Source organism: Pleurodeles waltl, chromosome 4_1, assembly GCF_031143425.1.
Source record: "Pleurodeles waltl isolate 20211129_DDA chromosome 4_1, aPleWal1.hap1.20221129, whole genome shotgun sequence".
NCBI classification, from domain to species: Eukaryota; Metazoa; Chordata; class Amphibia; order Caudata; family Salamandridae; genus Pleurodeles; species Pleurodeles waltl.
This window is the reverse complement of record NC_090442.1, coordinates 500,307,078-500,324,472: the sequence shown is the minus strand read 5'-3', so window position 1 is coordinate 500,324,472 and position 17,395 is coordinate 500,307,078. Positions and strand designations below refer to the sequence as shown.

The 17,395-nt window shown below is 40.9% G+C and overlaps 1 protein-coding gene across 1 annotated transcript in view; it reads right to left on the bottom strand.

Moving 5' to 3' along the window:
• Positions 1 to 17,395, bottom strand: part of DCN (decorin) — a 197,189-nt gene that overhangs the window by 30,395 nt on the left and 149,399 nt on the right. Inside the window, exon 7 of the mRNA XM_069228797.1 lies at positions 9,840 to 9,978. Coding sequence (XP_069084898.1) covers positions 9,840 to 9,978 — 139 coding nt within the window. The remainder of the gene's footprint in view (positions 1 to 9,839; positions 9,979 to 17,395) is intronic.

Genomic DNA, 17,395 nt, shown 5'->3' with positions numbered 1-17,395 from the left:
GCACATTGGCCCACGGACCTTTGGACTTTGATTGACTGGGCCGGACTTTTGCTGCTTGTATGGATAGAGTTCTAGATGTGTGTTCATTCTTCATATATTGCTAAGGTCGCTATACTTTATTGTTGCAATAATATGGTTCTACTTTTACATTCATTCGCTTTTGTCTTTGTTTTTGGGGGGGGGGGTTGGGGGTGTCACTCTGACTTTTTTATCTGCATAGGTGTGTAGGTATTTCGGTGGGGGTGAGGGTGGGGGTGGATGTGTGGCATATGTGTGTGCCCGTAAACTTTCCTCCTCCCCCCTCCCCTGTGTCGTAGGTGCAGTACTCACCGTTGTCGTCTGCGGCGAGGGTCGTGATCCTGGAAGAAGAGCAGGAAGGCAATGGCTGGGAGGATGTGGAGTTCGGGTTCCATGCTGTTCCGATTCCGCGTGGAGTGTGTTGAGGTAAGCGTTTTCCATTGGAGATGTCTGTTTCCGCCGTGTTTTTATCGGCGGGGCTCCCGCCCCGGAAAAGGTGGCGGATTGGTGGGTCGTGATAGGGTGGGCGGTACATTGTCTGCCGCCTGCCTGTTGGCGGTGACTGCCGCGCTGTTTGTTTGTACCGCCGTGGCGGTCGGAGTGTTAAAGCGGCGGCCTGTGTTGGCGGTTCCCGCCAGGGTCAGAATTCATATTTTTCGGCCGCCAGCCTGTTGGCGGGTTGGCCGCCGCTTTAACACTGACCGCCAGGGTCAGAATGAGGGCCTAAGTCTCATGCACAGAGAATGTTTCCATTTTGGGTGCAGAATATAGAAGTGCATGGGGGTGGGATAAAGATAAATCATGCAGTTTGGTATAGATAAGACATTTATTTATGTCCAATGTTTTGCAAAGTGCTCTTTTCAGCATTCATGTCATTTGCATTTGGTAAAACAATCTTGAGCCCTATAGAGACGAGAAGTGAAAATGTCTGACCTTCAGCTGAGGATTTAAGAAATTGTAAGAGATGTGCGCACATGGGGAGGCTGCATAATACAACTGTGTGCACACCACAGGGTCACAGGCACCTTGGAAGAACAGTAAGCTCTGTTTGCTACCTTTCTAAAGGAAAAGGCAGGTCCATCCATCCACAGATGTAAAAAATCTTCTGCACCATATTCTCAGCATTACAATTATGAACAGTTTGAGTCAGATAACAAATCCGATGGTGTGAAATTGCTTAGTAGGTTGCAGTGTGCCACTGTGTGGTGTTTCTGGTTGTGTTGGAATGAGGGGGATACTGTCTGTGGTGATGAGTGCAAAGCATCTGACACTGTTTGCATTCAATGTGGTTCCTTGGTCTCTGAATGAGAATTCTTGACTACTGACCGCTGAGACTAGAGAGGACCACACATAACAGCCCACCTTCAGTGCAAACATTCATGGTTGTACTTGGGACAGTGCCTGCCATACCTCCATCACTGCTGCACCATTTCTCTATGGTCATAGCTCTGTGCCCTTGACAAAGAGTGGATCTCCGAAGAGTTGATGTCCAGTTTTACAGTTTACACTGACACACTGCCCGAAGGACATAGGCAGGAGGTGCAGTTATAATGGTCTGCTCACTAGGGAGACAGCTGGGCTCATCTACCATGGCTCATAGAGGCAATGGCAGGTAGAGTAGGGGCTCTCTTTCTTTAAAGTGTGGTGGCTGGGTCCTGGGAGCATAGAGATGATTTTCTGAGGCACATCATGCACTGTGCTTTTGCAATACCCTCGTTCCCCACTAGTAGTGCCAAAGTAGTGAATCTTGAATTGCATCTTTACTTGATCCACACCCTTTCTGCCTGAGAGTCTGTGCGCCTTTGGTTTTAACCTGTGAGCCCAATTCAATTTCAGTTGACAAAAAACAATTATCTCTTTTTGTATCCTTTAATATAATTTTACTGTTCTAAGGTGGCCGCCACTTTGTACCTAAACACAAAGTGACCAACATGGTGTCCTCAATGGAGCTGTAAAACTGTATTTAAGAATAAAAAATAAAAAAAATCCAAAATGGCAGCCATTACTAGAATTCACTTTATTAAAGCTGTTTACCTTTATAAAGCCCCTACAACAGTGGTGTGCTGCTGCTGGTGGTTGCCCCTGTTTGTTGTGTACAAGTTCCATTGAGAAGCCTGGGCAGAAAAACTGAGTTTCCTGGACGGAAGGATGCTAATCAATCAGTGAAAACATGGTAAATATGAAATTCTCCCCTTGATGGGACAACCAGATGAAAAAGGAATCAATCAATCAATTGACAAGTAGGGATCTGAACAAGACAAGAGAGCCATACAGTCATGAGCAAGAGACATATCCAAAGCCCAGTTTTGGTGATTGAGGAAACAAAGCTGAAGATTTTAATTTCAGGAAAATTCCATATATTTATAGAAACACAAGCAGCCTGGGAATTGCTAAATTCACAAACTGAAACCTAAAATACAATTGTAAGAAAGTGGTGATGGCTAAAATATAATTTGTGACGTAAAGATACATCATGTTATTACTCTCATTTTTATAATCTTAGTTAGGATTGTAATACATTTGCTACAGGTAGGGGATGAGTGGCCACCTACACCTACTAATCAGGATTTGAAGACAATTGGTTGGTGCCATACTAATGCTCCATTAGGGTAGGGTGGGGGTCTGACCTTTGAACTTATTAACTTGTACTCAGTGGCCAGGCACAGGGTAGGGAAGAGAGGGATAGTATAAGGGAAGTAGGATGGAAGGGAAGTAGAGAGGAAGAACACTAATGTCACAGCCGATTGGGAGAGAGCTCTAGGGAAGCACAACATAGAAAGGATTCAAATGAATACATACACTATGAATCAACAGAAGTTGTGAACAGCTTATTATATGGGGCATGGTGGCACAGCATAACATAATATAATTACATTTAAGTTAAACAAAAATGTCAAACACTACTGCTTCTGTTGAAAGAACATAACCCCTTTATAATATTTCTGCAGGAGAGACACTACAAAGTAAACTTGATTAAAAAAGTTTTGGTTCAGCTGGATTCCACATTATAACTACTTCTCTGAATCTGTTTCACAAGGTTAAGGTCACAACATTCATAAGGAAGGATTTCCTGCTTGGAATAATTTTCTGAAATTCAGATCAAGATGGGTGCTGAGATTAATATTTTGTAAATAGGAAAATAAACACCTTGCCTTTGTCAGGTTGGATGGGGTGCTTGACAATAACCATAAATCCATATACACTTTTGTCTTAGAGATAGCATCTTTTCACTCAGAAATAATTACAGATAGGGGCTTTACTTTTATTCACATACCTGCAGGAAAGTCTAGAATTGCAAAAAGTGGTAAATAAAAATCAACAATTGTTAAAGCTCTAACCAATAGAGAGAACTACATTTAAACAGACAACGAGCATCAGCAAAACCGTAAAACTTGTGAATGTACATACTACTCAGCCATATTTAACACTTCAGCTAAGTTAGACAGGTAAGTACCACAGAACTCCAGCTAGTTTGTTCAGACTATTCAGACAATATAGCTATTATGAGACAAAAAGAGAATATCATTAAGAAACCCTAAAAGGAAATTGGATAAACATTTCTCACAGAAAACATTTCATACCAAAATCCATGACTTCATCCTACAGTTGTGTTTTCTACAGAGAATGATACCTTAGTGGATCAAGCAAATGCTGAGAACATGTTTCCGAAAAGATCAATGAGCCTGGTGAAAAGCTAATGCGACGCTACAGGTATCCTTAGAAACAGGTATCTACAGGTATTATCTACAGGTATCCTTAGAAAAAAGTAAAATGAGTATATGGAGAATCTGAAGTTCCAGGGAAATAGAATGCCTGGGAATTCTAGGAGGAAAAGACTAAAAGTGTAATTTCCATATTATAGGACAAGGAACAGAGATTATCACTTGTGATCCCACATAAATACAGAATGTAACGCTTCCCTCTTATAAAAATAAAGTGTACAAATCAGAAGCTGAAAGCACTCACAGAGATCGATAATTACCGAAAAAATAGAAATCCACTATACTACAGATGAGACGCAAGATAAACTTACTGCCTTACATACCCCCTTTGCAAAACAAGAACTGTTTAAGACAGTTCCTTATCCTCCAAGTGGAAAAGCCAGTGGTGAAAATTTCTAACCAGCTGAATTTTACAAAACCTTTTAAATAATTTCTAGGTCCCACTACCAAGCCTGCACAATTACATTCTTGTAGACAGTAGTATCCCCCTCTCTTTAAGAAAATTTGCAGCTGCCAGCTTTCTCAAACCAGCTAAATCTTACAAAACATTAGCAGGTAAACACAGGTAAATGGTGACACACTGCCCACTATTTGAAAGGAGCAATAGGTTATCAGACCGCTAACAAGATTCCAATGACAATTACCCTCATAGATGCTGAGTACGCATTTGAGTTAGTAAATTGTGATTGTCTATATTCCAACTTAAAAAGAATTGTATTTGCATTCCAAAACACAACTTGATCAAAACACTGTACCAAGATTTAACTTCCACAATAATAAAATACATTCTGATAAAGTAAAAGAAATTAATGTTATCTGGTCCCATGCAGGTTTGCCCAAAGTCAGCCAACAAGTTTGCTCTCTGCTTAGCACCATTAGCACTGTACATACATGTTGATAACATCCTTCTGCTCCAATATGATTTTTGTCCAAAATAAAGCTATATGCAGATGATGCAATCATGTTCTGAAAAGCTGATTAGAAAATTTAGAAAACTCTTTTCAAAGAATTTGCCATTTTCTAAAGTTGGTAAATATCCATTCAACAGTAGAAAAACTGAGGGTTGTCTGACTATCTTTGGCCAGAGAAGCCCTTTCCATGTCTAGCTAACTGGGCATTGCAAGTAACCTAAAAGAAATCATGTAATTTGGGAAATGGAAAAAAATCAAAGACCTATTACCCCCAGTAAATTTTCTTTTCTAAGGTAAAAAATATGAATACTGATTTTAGTTGGGCTGGAAAAAGCCCACTTTCTATCATATACATCTATTTACCCACGGAACAGGGAGCAAGCTAGCTCAACTTAATTTGTGTCTATAATACACCGCAGCATTAGTGCTTTATCAAACACATTATACTGACCACTAGTTTAATAAAACTATGTTAGAGAAAATGTTAGAAACAGAGTATCAAAAGAATTCCCATATTTTCATTTCTTAAAAAAAATCTAAAGTTAATTAGATATGGTCTTAATTAAGTCTAGCGGAAACAGACCATCAATGCACAATATCCTAAACATCCTGAAAATCCATGCATATCCTAAATTATCTGATTGTGCTGCAACCTTTCCCTTCAAGCCTGGGTTTTAGCATGGGCCCAATACAGCATAATCTACGTGAAAAAGTCACTACAAATGCTCAATTGATTGTATGGATAATGTTCAGCCAGGAAATAACTGAAACATGGGCATTGTACCTGTTTACTTATTTGCAATTAACAAGTATGCTGAAATCCTCACAACTAGAAAAAAACTCAACTGTGTAAACAACTGAAAGGTTATTTGCACAGAAGAGGCAGTTACTCACAATTAAAGATTATCAGGCCCCCACAACCTGATTATATGTTATAATGTAAAAGTGGCAAAACTACTGGTATCAATTTAACACCCAAAATGTCTTAATATTAGGGAGCAAATTTGCACAAAATGGTTACTTATCACACATCACCTCAACTGCATGAATTTGATGTCCAATTATTTAGATACGTGCCCAGGTGCCAGAATGAGAGTAAAGGTGACAGGACCAATATGTTTTGGGCATGCTCCCAATTAGAATACTACTGAAATTTATGTAAGCATTGGTTTATGTCCTAGAATCTCTATTGAACCATCCAAGAAAATTAGCTTAATGGGATATTCCAACCATACTGCCATCTCAGATCCATTTCAATGGAGATTTATATCTACCTTGATTGCTTGTTCAATTATAACGTACCACAGGAAAGCAATAGATCCTGTGCAATATAGTTTATGTTGATCTATATTAGGGAGGATCTATATGTATATATACCCCCTGCAAAATGTAGGGTATATATATCTGAACTGCTATACGCTATGAGGAACAGATTTTTAAAAATTATTCTGAAGATATGGTCTAGGTTCGAAATTGTATTAAAAGAAGTTTCATATTGTAAAATCAAAATGACATGAGCAATGTTAGATATTGTTAGAAATGACAATCTTTTGTGTGGTATTGCCCCAGATTTTGCCTTTTTAGTTGATCACATTTTTGTTGGCCACAGGACCAAAAATGTCATACACCTTATTGGCACAGTTATTTATTTATAAGTCCTTAGTATATGGCACTTTATGTACCTAGGGTATGTAAATAGAGTGCTATAAAGTGGGCTGCAGTATTCATTGTGTCGTCAATAAAGTAACCCTTTAAAACATGCCTCCAGGCCTAACCTTGCAGCCTGCATGTGCAGTTTCAAACTGTCATTTGACCTGGCAAAATAAACCTTTTGCCAGGGCTAAACAGTACTTTGTTATAATTATATGTCACTCATAAGGAAAGCCCTACATTTTCATAGGGTAGGGTTAATAGTATTTAAGAGCAGAGCATGTATATTGAATGGTTTACATGCTGTACAGTGAAAACCTTCAGCGCCGTTTTTCACTGTAGCAGGGCTAGCTCTTCCATAGAACAACATTGGGTTGCATTATAACACTTTTGTTCTTCTTTGCACTATTTTTTAATTCAAAATATAAAAATTCATATATCCAGTTCTATGGATTAGCTTTTTGTTCCTTCTGGTGGTATTTTATTCCATAATATATTCTCTATTATTCTAAATAGGCTAGGGGTTTTTCTTATATTGTGTTTTCACTTTATTACTGGTTGGGTGCTGCATAAATACTTTACACATTTCTTCTAAGATAAGCCTGACTGCTTTTGTGCCATGCTACCAGTAAGATTTGAATATTTTTATTTAGTGATATTTGTGATTCGGGCACCCTGACAAAGATTGTTATTATTCTTTCAATCTGGTTCTCATCCCCTTCAACATACAGATAAGGACTGTTGGAAAGTATTACAGTAGTTTAAATATTTAATTATGATTTGTGGATGGAAGTGCATTCAGACTTTTGAAATCCAGAATGAAATAAAAAAAAGTATTTGTACAAGTTAATTCAAACCAATCACAGTCAGAAACCTGGAAGTTTATATGTCTGGATTACAGAAAGCAACTTTTGAAAAAATTATTCAGAAACCAAGGTACGACACACGTACGACACAGGTGCATTCTTGTTGGTCAATCTTTTGATGATGTCCCAGATCGTTTTGTAACTACTGCCGATATAAAGAAACCTCAGGTCCATTTTATTTTTAACACAAGATAGCATAACACATGTGCAATAATTAATAAAAACAATCAGTTTAAATAAATATTACCAGTAAATTCCTGGAAGGCAAGGTTTATTTCTTATGTACACTTTTACCTGATCTGCTAGATCATACCTACAAAGTTCTTCAGTTTACTTTGGATTGCATAAGCAATTTAATAGCCTCAAATTGCAAACACTAAAATAATTTCCTTCATTTAAAGGCAATCCCATAAGATATGACTACTTTGGTGTTTGCTCATAAGTCTTATTAGGCTTGTAAGGTCATTTGACAAAGCTGACATTGAGAGCCAATAAGGTAATGTGCCTCATTTTGCGTGGTCATCCCCATTTTGTTGCTTAAAGGTATTGATTTTTGCCCTCTGCCCACTGCAACACTGATGTGCAGCATGCAGTGTATGGGCTCTGGCTCCTAAAACATGGTAAAATTGCTTAACTCCAAATTATTATACTTAACTTCCCATGAAGGCAATAGTATGTGGTGAAGGAGAAATACCAATGGTATGGAAATGTTAAATGTCACATGTGGACACCAGCACATGTTGTGCCATCTGCTACGCTGACCATGGCTTCAGGTCTATCTGTGTAGCCTGGCTCCTTCAGCTTTTAAATCTGCAAGCAAACTTGTCAAAATAACCCCTTTTTTATGATGGAACTCTACTTAAAATGTTAAATAAGTCCCACCTACGTAGGCCTTGATCCCCACAAGGTAGTGTGCCCAGTATTTAAAAGTGGTATATGTGAGAATTTAATGGTGGCATGTATCTACAGTGACTAACCCCTAAAGCTATTTTCACTGTGAAGGGTTGTAGCTGTGCTGTAAGAAAAACTAAAGTTCGGAATAAGTTCATAACTCTGCTATCTGTGATTTAGGACAAGCTACCAGCATAATTTAAACATTGTTTTTAATGTTTATTAAAAATCCAATTCAGTGGAGAAGCTGGATTTTTAATAAATATTTAGGTAAGGAAAAGTGACTTTTAAAAAGGTACATTTAACAAGAACCTCCTGTGGCTAATTAGCATTTCCCTGCCAGCAGCTGGTCTGATAGTGCTTCTCCTTAAGGTGAGAAAACTGCTCCCAGCATAGAAACAATGGATTAGGTGTGCTGACAAGAAGACCTATGTGTGATGTTTAAAACACAAATTAGATTGGAAAGAACAGCTGGGGAGGGTTCAGCAACTTCATTAACTTGAAAGAGACAAGGGTAAGGCCTGGCCAATCACAGTTAAGTGTAAAAGGAGACCGGAAGAGTCTATAAAGAAAGTGAAACCATTCCTTCTAGAAAGCATCTTCAGAACATCTGTTCAGCCCTTATACTCTTGACTTCCATGTTCCATGGTCTCCACACCTCCACACTAGCACTCTTTGAGGGCATCCTACATGCCTAAGAATGCGTCATGCAGAGCCAGAAGAAATGCAGTCACATCATACCAGCTTCATCGGTTCCCCTCGACAGCGACCTCATCTTCTTAACAAGATTTTAATGTGTTGCTTTGGTTTATGTCCTTGGTTGCTATGCACCAGTACTTTTGTTTTTCTGTTTTTTTTTTTAATGATTAATTCCTGCAATACCTTCATCGCTTCATCATTTACAAAGCCATTATGACCAGCATATCTGCTTATCTTGCAGAGAAGCTCACCATCCCTGGTAGCTCTCAGCAAACCTATATCCAGGCCACCATCAGATTGGCAACTATGAAGTGTAAATAAATAAATATGGCATAGCAATTATCATTGCTATTCTACATTAAGGACCTGCCCACAGCTTTTATAGCATCTGCACCTTTTTCATGCACATCTTGTGGGCTTGGCGGGATTGTTAAAATGTTTATAGCATTTTGTCTAATTCCATTTGGTCAGTAGCTGTTGTTGTACATGAATTTTGACATTTATTTCATGGAAAATGATGAAGTTCAAAAATATTTTCCATATGAGAAGCTATATTAATCTTGGCCTTTAGCACAGTTCCCAAGGGGTACTTGTCCTTTTGTGTGTTGAGTGTTTCCTGCGAAAACCTATTGTATATGTTGATATTACTAGTCTTTAAACTAAATGGTAAACTTTTACAGTTATTGATGATTAATTTGTGGAGTATATTGTTTTTCATATATATATATTTTTTTTTAAATGTGCTTCTTCATCACAGTTTGAAATTGCAGGGGTTGTAGAAACGTAATTAGCTTCCTAACAATTGTAATTATAATACTATTTGACTATTATTATCCTTATTAATAATAATATTATACTAATTATTATTACAATCATTGTCATCAGTGCACACAAAATACTGTAATTAAATCCTTTTAGGCCATTGTTATCTCAACTTCATCAGATGAGCTTCATTGTCTTTCTAGAAATTACCAATGTGCAGTACACACAGACATTAAACAAAAGAATTTGAATATGCACTTCAAGAATCAAAGTAAAATGAACATGCTTGTTTTTACCAGCACCCTTTGGATATACTATACCTGGATATACTTGTGATCCGCTAAGCCAGGAGGCACTTGAATGAGGGCATTGTTGTCAACGTGAAGCTCTCTTAAGTGAGGGGCATTTGCTAAAGAACCATTCTCAACAGTAGTTATGCTGTTGTGACTCAGGCCCAATCTGTAAAAAAATAGAGAAACGTGAATGAAAGAGTAAAATATTATGATTGTGTGAAGCTTGTGTAATAGCCCTAATTTATGTTTTACTTTGTGTCACAGCATTCTATTAACAGTAGATTGTAGAAATGGCTACAGACTTTATGAATTTGTCTTCAGTTTTCAGCATCTAGGGCTTTGAAGAAATATACTGGTCTTTAAGTATGCTGTATAGTTTGATGTGAGATCTGAATTACACTCACTCTGCCCACCATCAGAAACATATTTAACTTTATAGTGTTGTCTGTATGTATGTAGTGATTATTTGTGTAGCACAAACCTAAAAGGCAGAGAAGTGCTGTAAAGTATCAAAAGAAAAGTTATTTTCAATAAGGTATTGGAGGGTTAGATGGGTTCTCAAAGTAAAGGTGGACTGCTACTGAATTATGATGTAATGTTTTTTGAAAGATGTGTTTCTTCAAGTCTTTCCTAAATTGAAAATGGTTTGGTTGTCAGTACAGACATTAGGTGCATATATAGTGAAGTGAAGTTCCTTTGACAAGTTGTTTTCTCTTTGAACTTCTTTGTTTCAGTTGTAATAATATCCTGGCTGCAGTGTGCTGAAAGCGACTAGAGATGATGACTGTCAGCCAGATATGTGTCAACACTGGCAGTGATGGCCTTGTTGATGGTGCAGCTGGATTTGAAGATGGTGCTGGAAGCACGGGAAGCACGTGGAGTTCCTACAGGGCTGCAGTGATGTGGCCATATTTCTACAGGGCTATGATGAGGCATGTTGTATTTTGCACAATGACCTTAAGTGAGAGCATCAGAACCCCTTTCGGAGGGCTTCAGGGCAAGCAGGGTTTACTGGGCTCAACAGTCATGGTTGAGGCCTTTTAATCTTCATACTTGTATGGGCCATGACCTACTATGGATTCCGAGCAACTGGACCAGATACCCTTTCAGCACTTGACTAGCATGGTCTGAGAAGTCCAAGGCTCCCTCAGGGATGGTGGGAGTTGTGGGGGCAGGTTCCAGGGAGTGAACATAGGCTTACAACTCAAAATATGCATAGCACCAAATAAATTATTGTCCAGCCAAATACTCACTTTTATAAAAAAAATAAGTATTATCTTTACTGATATCAACATACAAAGAGATACAAATAGGTTCCACAGTCTCCCCTGAGGTCAGGGCTCTAGTGTTTCTTGTGCAGTTCTTGGTTATTCCCCATTACGAACAGACAGCATCCAGGTATCCACCATTACTATTCTGTGTCTCAAGAATTCCACTCCGACTTAAAGTCAAAAGTGTTCCAGAGCCAAAACACTATCTAGCAATCAGTCTAACCTGCATCTGCACTATTGTAGCAACTAGAGTTCCTGGGCGCGCCCCAGAGTGCTGGAGAGGCAGCATCTGTTTCAAGTGAGTTTGCTGCAAGTGGCCCAAGTGGTCATCGAGTTCCTCACAAACGGACATGCAGCCACAGTGACCAGAGATTCTTTGTCACTCCTCCAAGCTGGGGAAGTTCTTTGGTCTGTCCCATGGTGCATGGGGGCATTCTATGAAGGTCCGGACCCTGATCCTCTGTTATGGTGCAGGTCCATATGGGTTTTCCATGGTATCCTTTTTCCTCCAGTTATGTTCCCGACCACGTCACACTTCATGGTTGGTTCCCATGACCCTCTATGGCATACAAGTTTCTGGCTCACTACTGCACATGGACTACAGTGAACTCATCAAGGCACTTTGTCCACATCTGCCCCTCCTGGCATATGGGTTTGCTGTTCTCTTAATGCACTGGGCTGATGACCTGTTCAGGACAGTGATTATAACAGCTCATTTCACGGTGACCCCTCTTGGCGTTTGGGGGTTTACGATTCCTCATTGAACATGACAGTGACCTGTTTGAGACATGGTGTGTGGCCAGCCCCCCCCCCCTGCGTCCAGCAGAAAGCCAAGTACTGTGTGGGCTTGGCCATATGTGGGTGTTGGTTGCAGGGCCTAGCCTTCTTCCTTGCGCATCAGGGGTTTCATTTACATATGGTAATTAAGTATTACTTTACTTTTAAAAACAAACTAGAAGTGTAATTCACTTTAGAGTTTTACTATCTACTGCAAACAATGTGGTATAGACTAAACTCACTCTATAGAGTGAATACTGTTTATATTACCAACTTTTTATCTCTTATCAACTTCATTTGTCATAGTAGGTTTGGTGACTGTTGGGGGTTCGATACAGATAAAAGCTGTCCATAGTAGCTTATTTGTTTTGGAACAGTCATTCAGGCCCATATTTATACTTTTTGACGCAAACCAGCGCCGGCGCTGGTTTGCGTCAAAAAGTTTACCGCCAGCTAATGCTATTCCTACGCACCATGCGAGCGCCTTATTTGAGGAATGACGTTAGCCGGTGCTGCGGACTGGTCAGAGTAAAAACAAATGACTCAAGCCAGACAGCGCCGGCGTAGGGGAAAATGGGGGTTGTGCGTCAAAAAAGGGTGCAAGTCAGGTTTGAGGCAAAAATCATGCCCCAAACCAGACTTGCGCCATTTTTTGACGCACAACCCCCATTGAAATGACTCCTGTCTTAGCAAAGACAGGAGTCATGCTCCCTTGCTCAATGGCCATGCCCAGGGGACTTCTGTCACCTGGGCATGGTCATTGGGCACAGTGGCATGTAGAGGGGCCCAAATTATGCCACTTTTAAAAAAAATACTTACCTCAACCTACCTGTACTTACCTGGGATGGGTCCCCCATCCATGGGTGTCCTCCAGGGGTGTGCTAGGGTGGCAGGGGGTGTCCCTGGGGGCAGGGAAGGGCACCTCTGGAGTCCTTCCATTGTCAGAGACCATGGAAGTGAGCCCACAGGTCCCTTAATGCCTGCCCTCACCCAGGGGTTAAAAAACGGCGCACATCAGGCTGTGTGCCGTTTATTGAGGCCCGCCCCCTCCTGTGCGTCAAAATGACGCAGGAGTATAAATAAGATGCACAGGCCTTAAAGTCATTTTTTGGGCGGGAACGCCTACCTTGCATGTCAGTAACGCAAGGCGGTTTCCCGCATCCAAAAAATGACGCATAGGAGGGATTTTGACATCTGTGGACTCGGGCGTCAAAGTTTAAATATAGTGCATGGTTCGCGCCGAATGTGCGTAAAACTTTTTTGGCGCACATTTGGCGCAAACAGAGTATAAATATGCCCCTCATGTATATTGAGGAAATTAGCATTCTCTGCACAGTTGTAGAAAGAATGAAAACTGTAAACAATGAAGGTTTCCCACATATCTGTTGTTGAATGTTAATCTGAAGTACGCTACTCGTGAAGTATGTGGTATATGGCCTATGTGGCAGATAACCCATGCTTTCCACTCCAGAGGGAGTTGTTTCTGTGATAGCATTAATGATGCCTCGTATTCTTCCAAGCTATTTTGTACATATTTAAGAGGTCTAATGTATAACAGTTTATAGAGCAATGTATACAAACAATTATCTTCAATAATATCACTTGAAGTGTCATCAGTGATGTTATGAATGATGTCATAAAACATGGCATGAGTGATGAAATATGTGAGGTCATAAGCATTGCATGGTGGGGGTGCGTTAGAGTCAGGGCCACTGGAATTATGTGATTGTGCAGCTGCTACGTTGTTCGCACAATTGTAAATTTGCTGCACTTGCAACATAATCCATCATCTGCTGGTTAATATGCAGATTTTAAAACAATGTTTCTAGCTCACTGGATCAAAGGTTACTACAAGTGCAGCGACATGTGTTAACACTCCATGGAAAGCCCTTTGCAAATGTTAACTGGGTGTTATGCTCATACTTATGAGGTGCTACCAATGTCCAGACAGTGTTAATAAGTGTAAAATGACAACATAATGAAATAATACTATCACAAAGTATGCTATATTACATTGCATAGCTTGTGTTTTCTCCAGAATAATTTACTCAACACTTCCACATAATTTGACCCTCCCATGCTGCATATTTCCAGTGGTCCGGGTCATAGCTAGCACTGCTAACTATAACTGATGAATGCCTGTGTTTTGTTTAGTTCAAAACATTAATGTTAGCACTGACATATTCACCTAACTATAATGTTCCTTTGACTTTTGATTTTTTCAGTGAATTTCTAAGGTTTACCTTTTAACCCACCAGACAATAACATTACATTAACCTTTGTTTTTCTTGTAAATACACTCTCACACACACAAACACACACACACTTACTTACACACACCCCGTCACCCACCACACCCAAGGTATCTCATTCTTGGAAAGGTTTGGGTTGGTCCATCGAGTTGGAAATGAGAAGAGGACGGGGTCCCTAATCACATTTCCCCATTAATTTTTCCATGTAGGTGAACTGCATTCTACCAAATTTGACAAAGAGCTAGGTCTTGGTTCAGAAAGTTTGTTTATGTGATTTAGAATAACTCCATTCAGTAGTTTTTGTGAAATTAAGTTTTAAAAAGTATATAGAGCTGACAGACCTCTATCTAATTTGCTGGCACCACTTCAAGAAAGGTGTGGCACAGCCATCTTAGGACTGTGAGACTCAGTCTTCAGTCCTAAATAAAATTAAAATAATCTAGGGTTACAGGGTAGAGGGACCCCTGCCCCTCTAGGACTGGCTGGAGGGTGTTAGACTTTGGATTGTTGGTTGACTAGGGTGCAACTCTTAGTCAAACAGCAACCACAATCCTAGTCAAGGTGACAGGCAAACCATAAATTAATCTTTGCCCAACCTCTGGTAGCTTGGCACAGAGCAGGCAGGCTCAACTTAGAGGCAGTGTGTAAAGTATTTGTAAAATAGTGAAAACACCATTCAAAATGAATCCACACCAATTTAGAAAGATAGAGTAAGATTTTATGAATAGAACAAGTCCCAAACAACAAAAATCCAAAAGGTAGATCTTGAGGTATGAATTTTTAAAGATTAAACTGTAAAATAGTGCTTCGAAGCAATAAGCTCCAATCAGGCTAACAACAATGGAGTGCAGCCAGCTAGATGGACTCATTTAATCCAATTGAAGAAAAGTGCCTTAATCCTGGTTGCAGAGCACTGCATCTGAGCCAAACCCCGCAGTAGACGTGTTGTGTCCAAATTCTCCACACAACAGTGGTAAATCCTTGGTTCTGAGCTGCGGGAGAGTTAGGGTGCAACTACCTGTTGCATCGACTTTGAGGATCCAGGCACCAGGGCTTGCAATGTGAAGACCAGGGTGGAGGGTTGCGCATGGGTTGTGCAATCAAGATGATCTTTTCATTCCAATGAGCTCAGAGGCTGCAATGTGGACTTTCAGAGTTAGCATTAAGGCTGCTATTGAAGGGGATGCTAGGACTTTGCACCAGGAAAAGCATCACAATGGTGGTTCCGAAGGCAATGCACCAGTTCTTTTCCAAGCAACAGTGGCGATGCGGCAAATCTGCTCCTGCATCAGAGGATGCATTGGTTCCTCTTAAACAAATAACTTAGGCTCACTTCCAAGGGTCCAGGACTGGGGTGGCCCCACTTGGCAGAGTAGACTCACAGATGGCAGAGTCCAGGTGCAGGAGTACGGTGGTTGGAAGTCTTTTACATCACTGATACTTCAGATCAGGAGGCCAGCCAGCTAGTCTTTGTCACTCTGGGTTTGGCTGATGCAAACCCAATCCTTCTCACCCAGGCAGGGTAACAACAGGCAGAAGAGCAGCTCACCAAGGCGGGAGTCCTGCAAAGCTGCAGTCCAGCAGAGTGGTAGTACTTCAGCAGCACAGCAGCCCTTCTGCTTGGCAGAGTTGTCAGAGGTCCAGAAGTGTACTCTGTTGTGGTGTCAGAGGTTGAGCACTTATACCCAGTTGGGTCTTTGAAGTGGGTAGACTTCAAAGACAGGCCTTTGAAGTGCCCAGATGTCCTACCTTCCCGCCCTGGCTCCATATTCACTAGAGAGGGTCATGCAGCTCTTTGTGTGGGGACAAGACAAAGTCTATTCAGATGTAAAGGAAGATTTGGCCAGCTCCTCTCTCCCATCCTGCCAGGATGGCCCATGAAGGCCTTATAAGTCACACCATACCTCCCATCTTGTGAGGCTGCCCAGGGGAATACTCAAAGCCCAGATCTTACCCACCTCAGGCGAGTGATCAGAGAGAGGCAGCAGGCACAAAACGGCTAAAGTGAGAGAATGCCAACTTTCAAAAAGTCCCAAGATGTTTGTTTCTGGTCCAGGGAGGACTAGGCCTGGCAGTTTGGGCCGGCCTTTTGTAACCACACAAATTAAAAGAAAAAAAAAAACAGCGCGATAGCATTATGTACAATGCAGCGCAATCGTGCTGGATTGAAAACCTAAAAAAACGAGCGTGATCGCGCTATGGAAACCCCAGCACGATCACACTGCATGGAAAATAAACAGATAAAGTAGTCCAGAAACTACGCTGAAAACATCGTGCCTCGTATGTTTTCAGTAGTTTACTGGTGCTGTGTTGGTGGGCTAAACACCGGAAAAGGCATGACGTATGCATGCCTTTCACAAATGAAAGCAAGCGATTTTAAAAGGCAAGCCCACAAACCAATAAAAGTGACTGACATTACATGGGTGTAGTTGGAAGCCCAAAGAGGCATTACTACAGGGGACGGAGCACTTGGCGCTCGCCCCTAAAAAGGAAAGTTCTGGCATGGCAAAATAGTTATTTTGCCAGTTCATCATGGCAGTGTAAAACTGAACACAGTTAAGACATGGTTAAAGGGCTACTTTTGTGGGTGGCAGATTCAGTGGTGCGGGCCCACAAGTAGCATTTAATTTACAGACCCTGATTAGGGACTTATAAGTGAACTAAATATGCCAATTGGGGATATGCCAAACAGCACAAGTACCTTAGCACTAGTTAGCATTGGTAAAGTACACAGAGTCCTAAAGCCAACAAAAACAAGTTCAGAAAAGTGGAGGAGGTAGGCAAACAATTGGGCGGAAGACCCAGGTGGGCACAAGTGGCCAAAAATGTAAATTTAGCTTTTATCAGTGCTGCACATCTACAGAGGATCTGCAACTCCAACAAAAAAAAATTGGTTTCTCACTACTTATAAAAAGCAAAAATCCTGGGGTTTCCAGAGGGTGCAGGCAGCTAAATTTTTTAGTTAGGTGGTGCACTGCCCCCCTATCAGAGACTGTGAGGCCCCATGGGCCCTAGGGCTGAATAGTTTTGATATTGAGAGGGGCTTGTGGCCCCCCTCCTCAGGCATCTGAGAGGCCCTTTCGACCCATCTCCTGGTGCTGTATTTAAAATAAAGGGGATGGAGGGATGCAGCCATAGAACCCAATTCTCTCCCTGAGCCACAGTATGGGCCCCAGGGACCTGATCCTCCAGGGCCACTTGGTAATTGGGGAGGAAGGCATTGAGCCCCATCCCCAAGCTGTTGACTGGGTTCCAAGCAGCCATCCCCAGGGCCTGGTCAAGC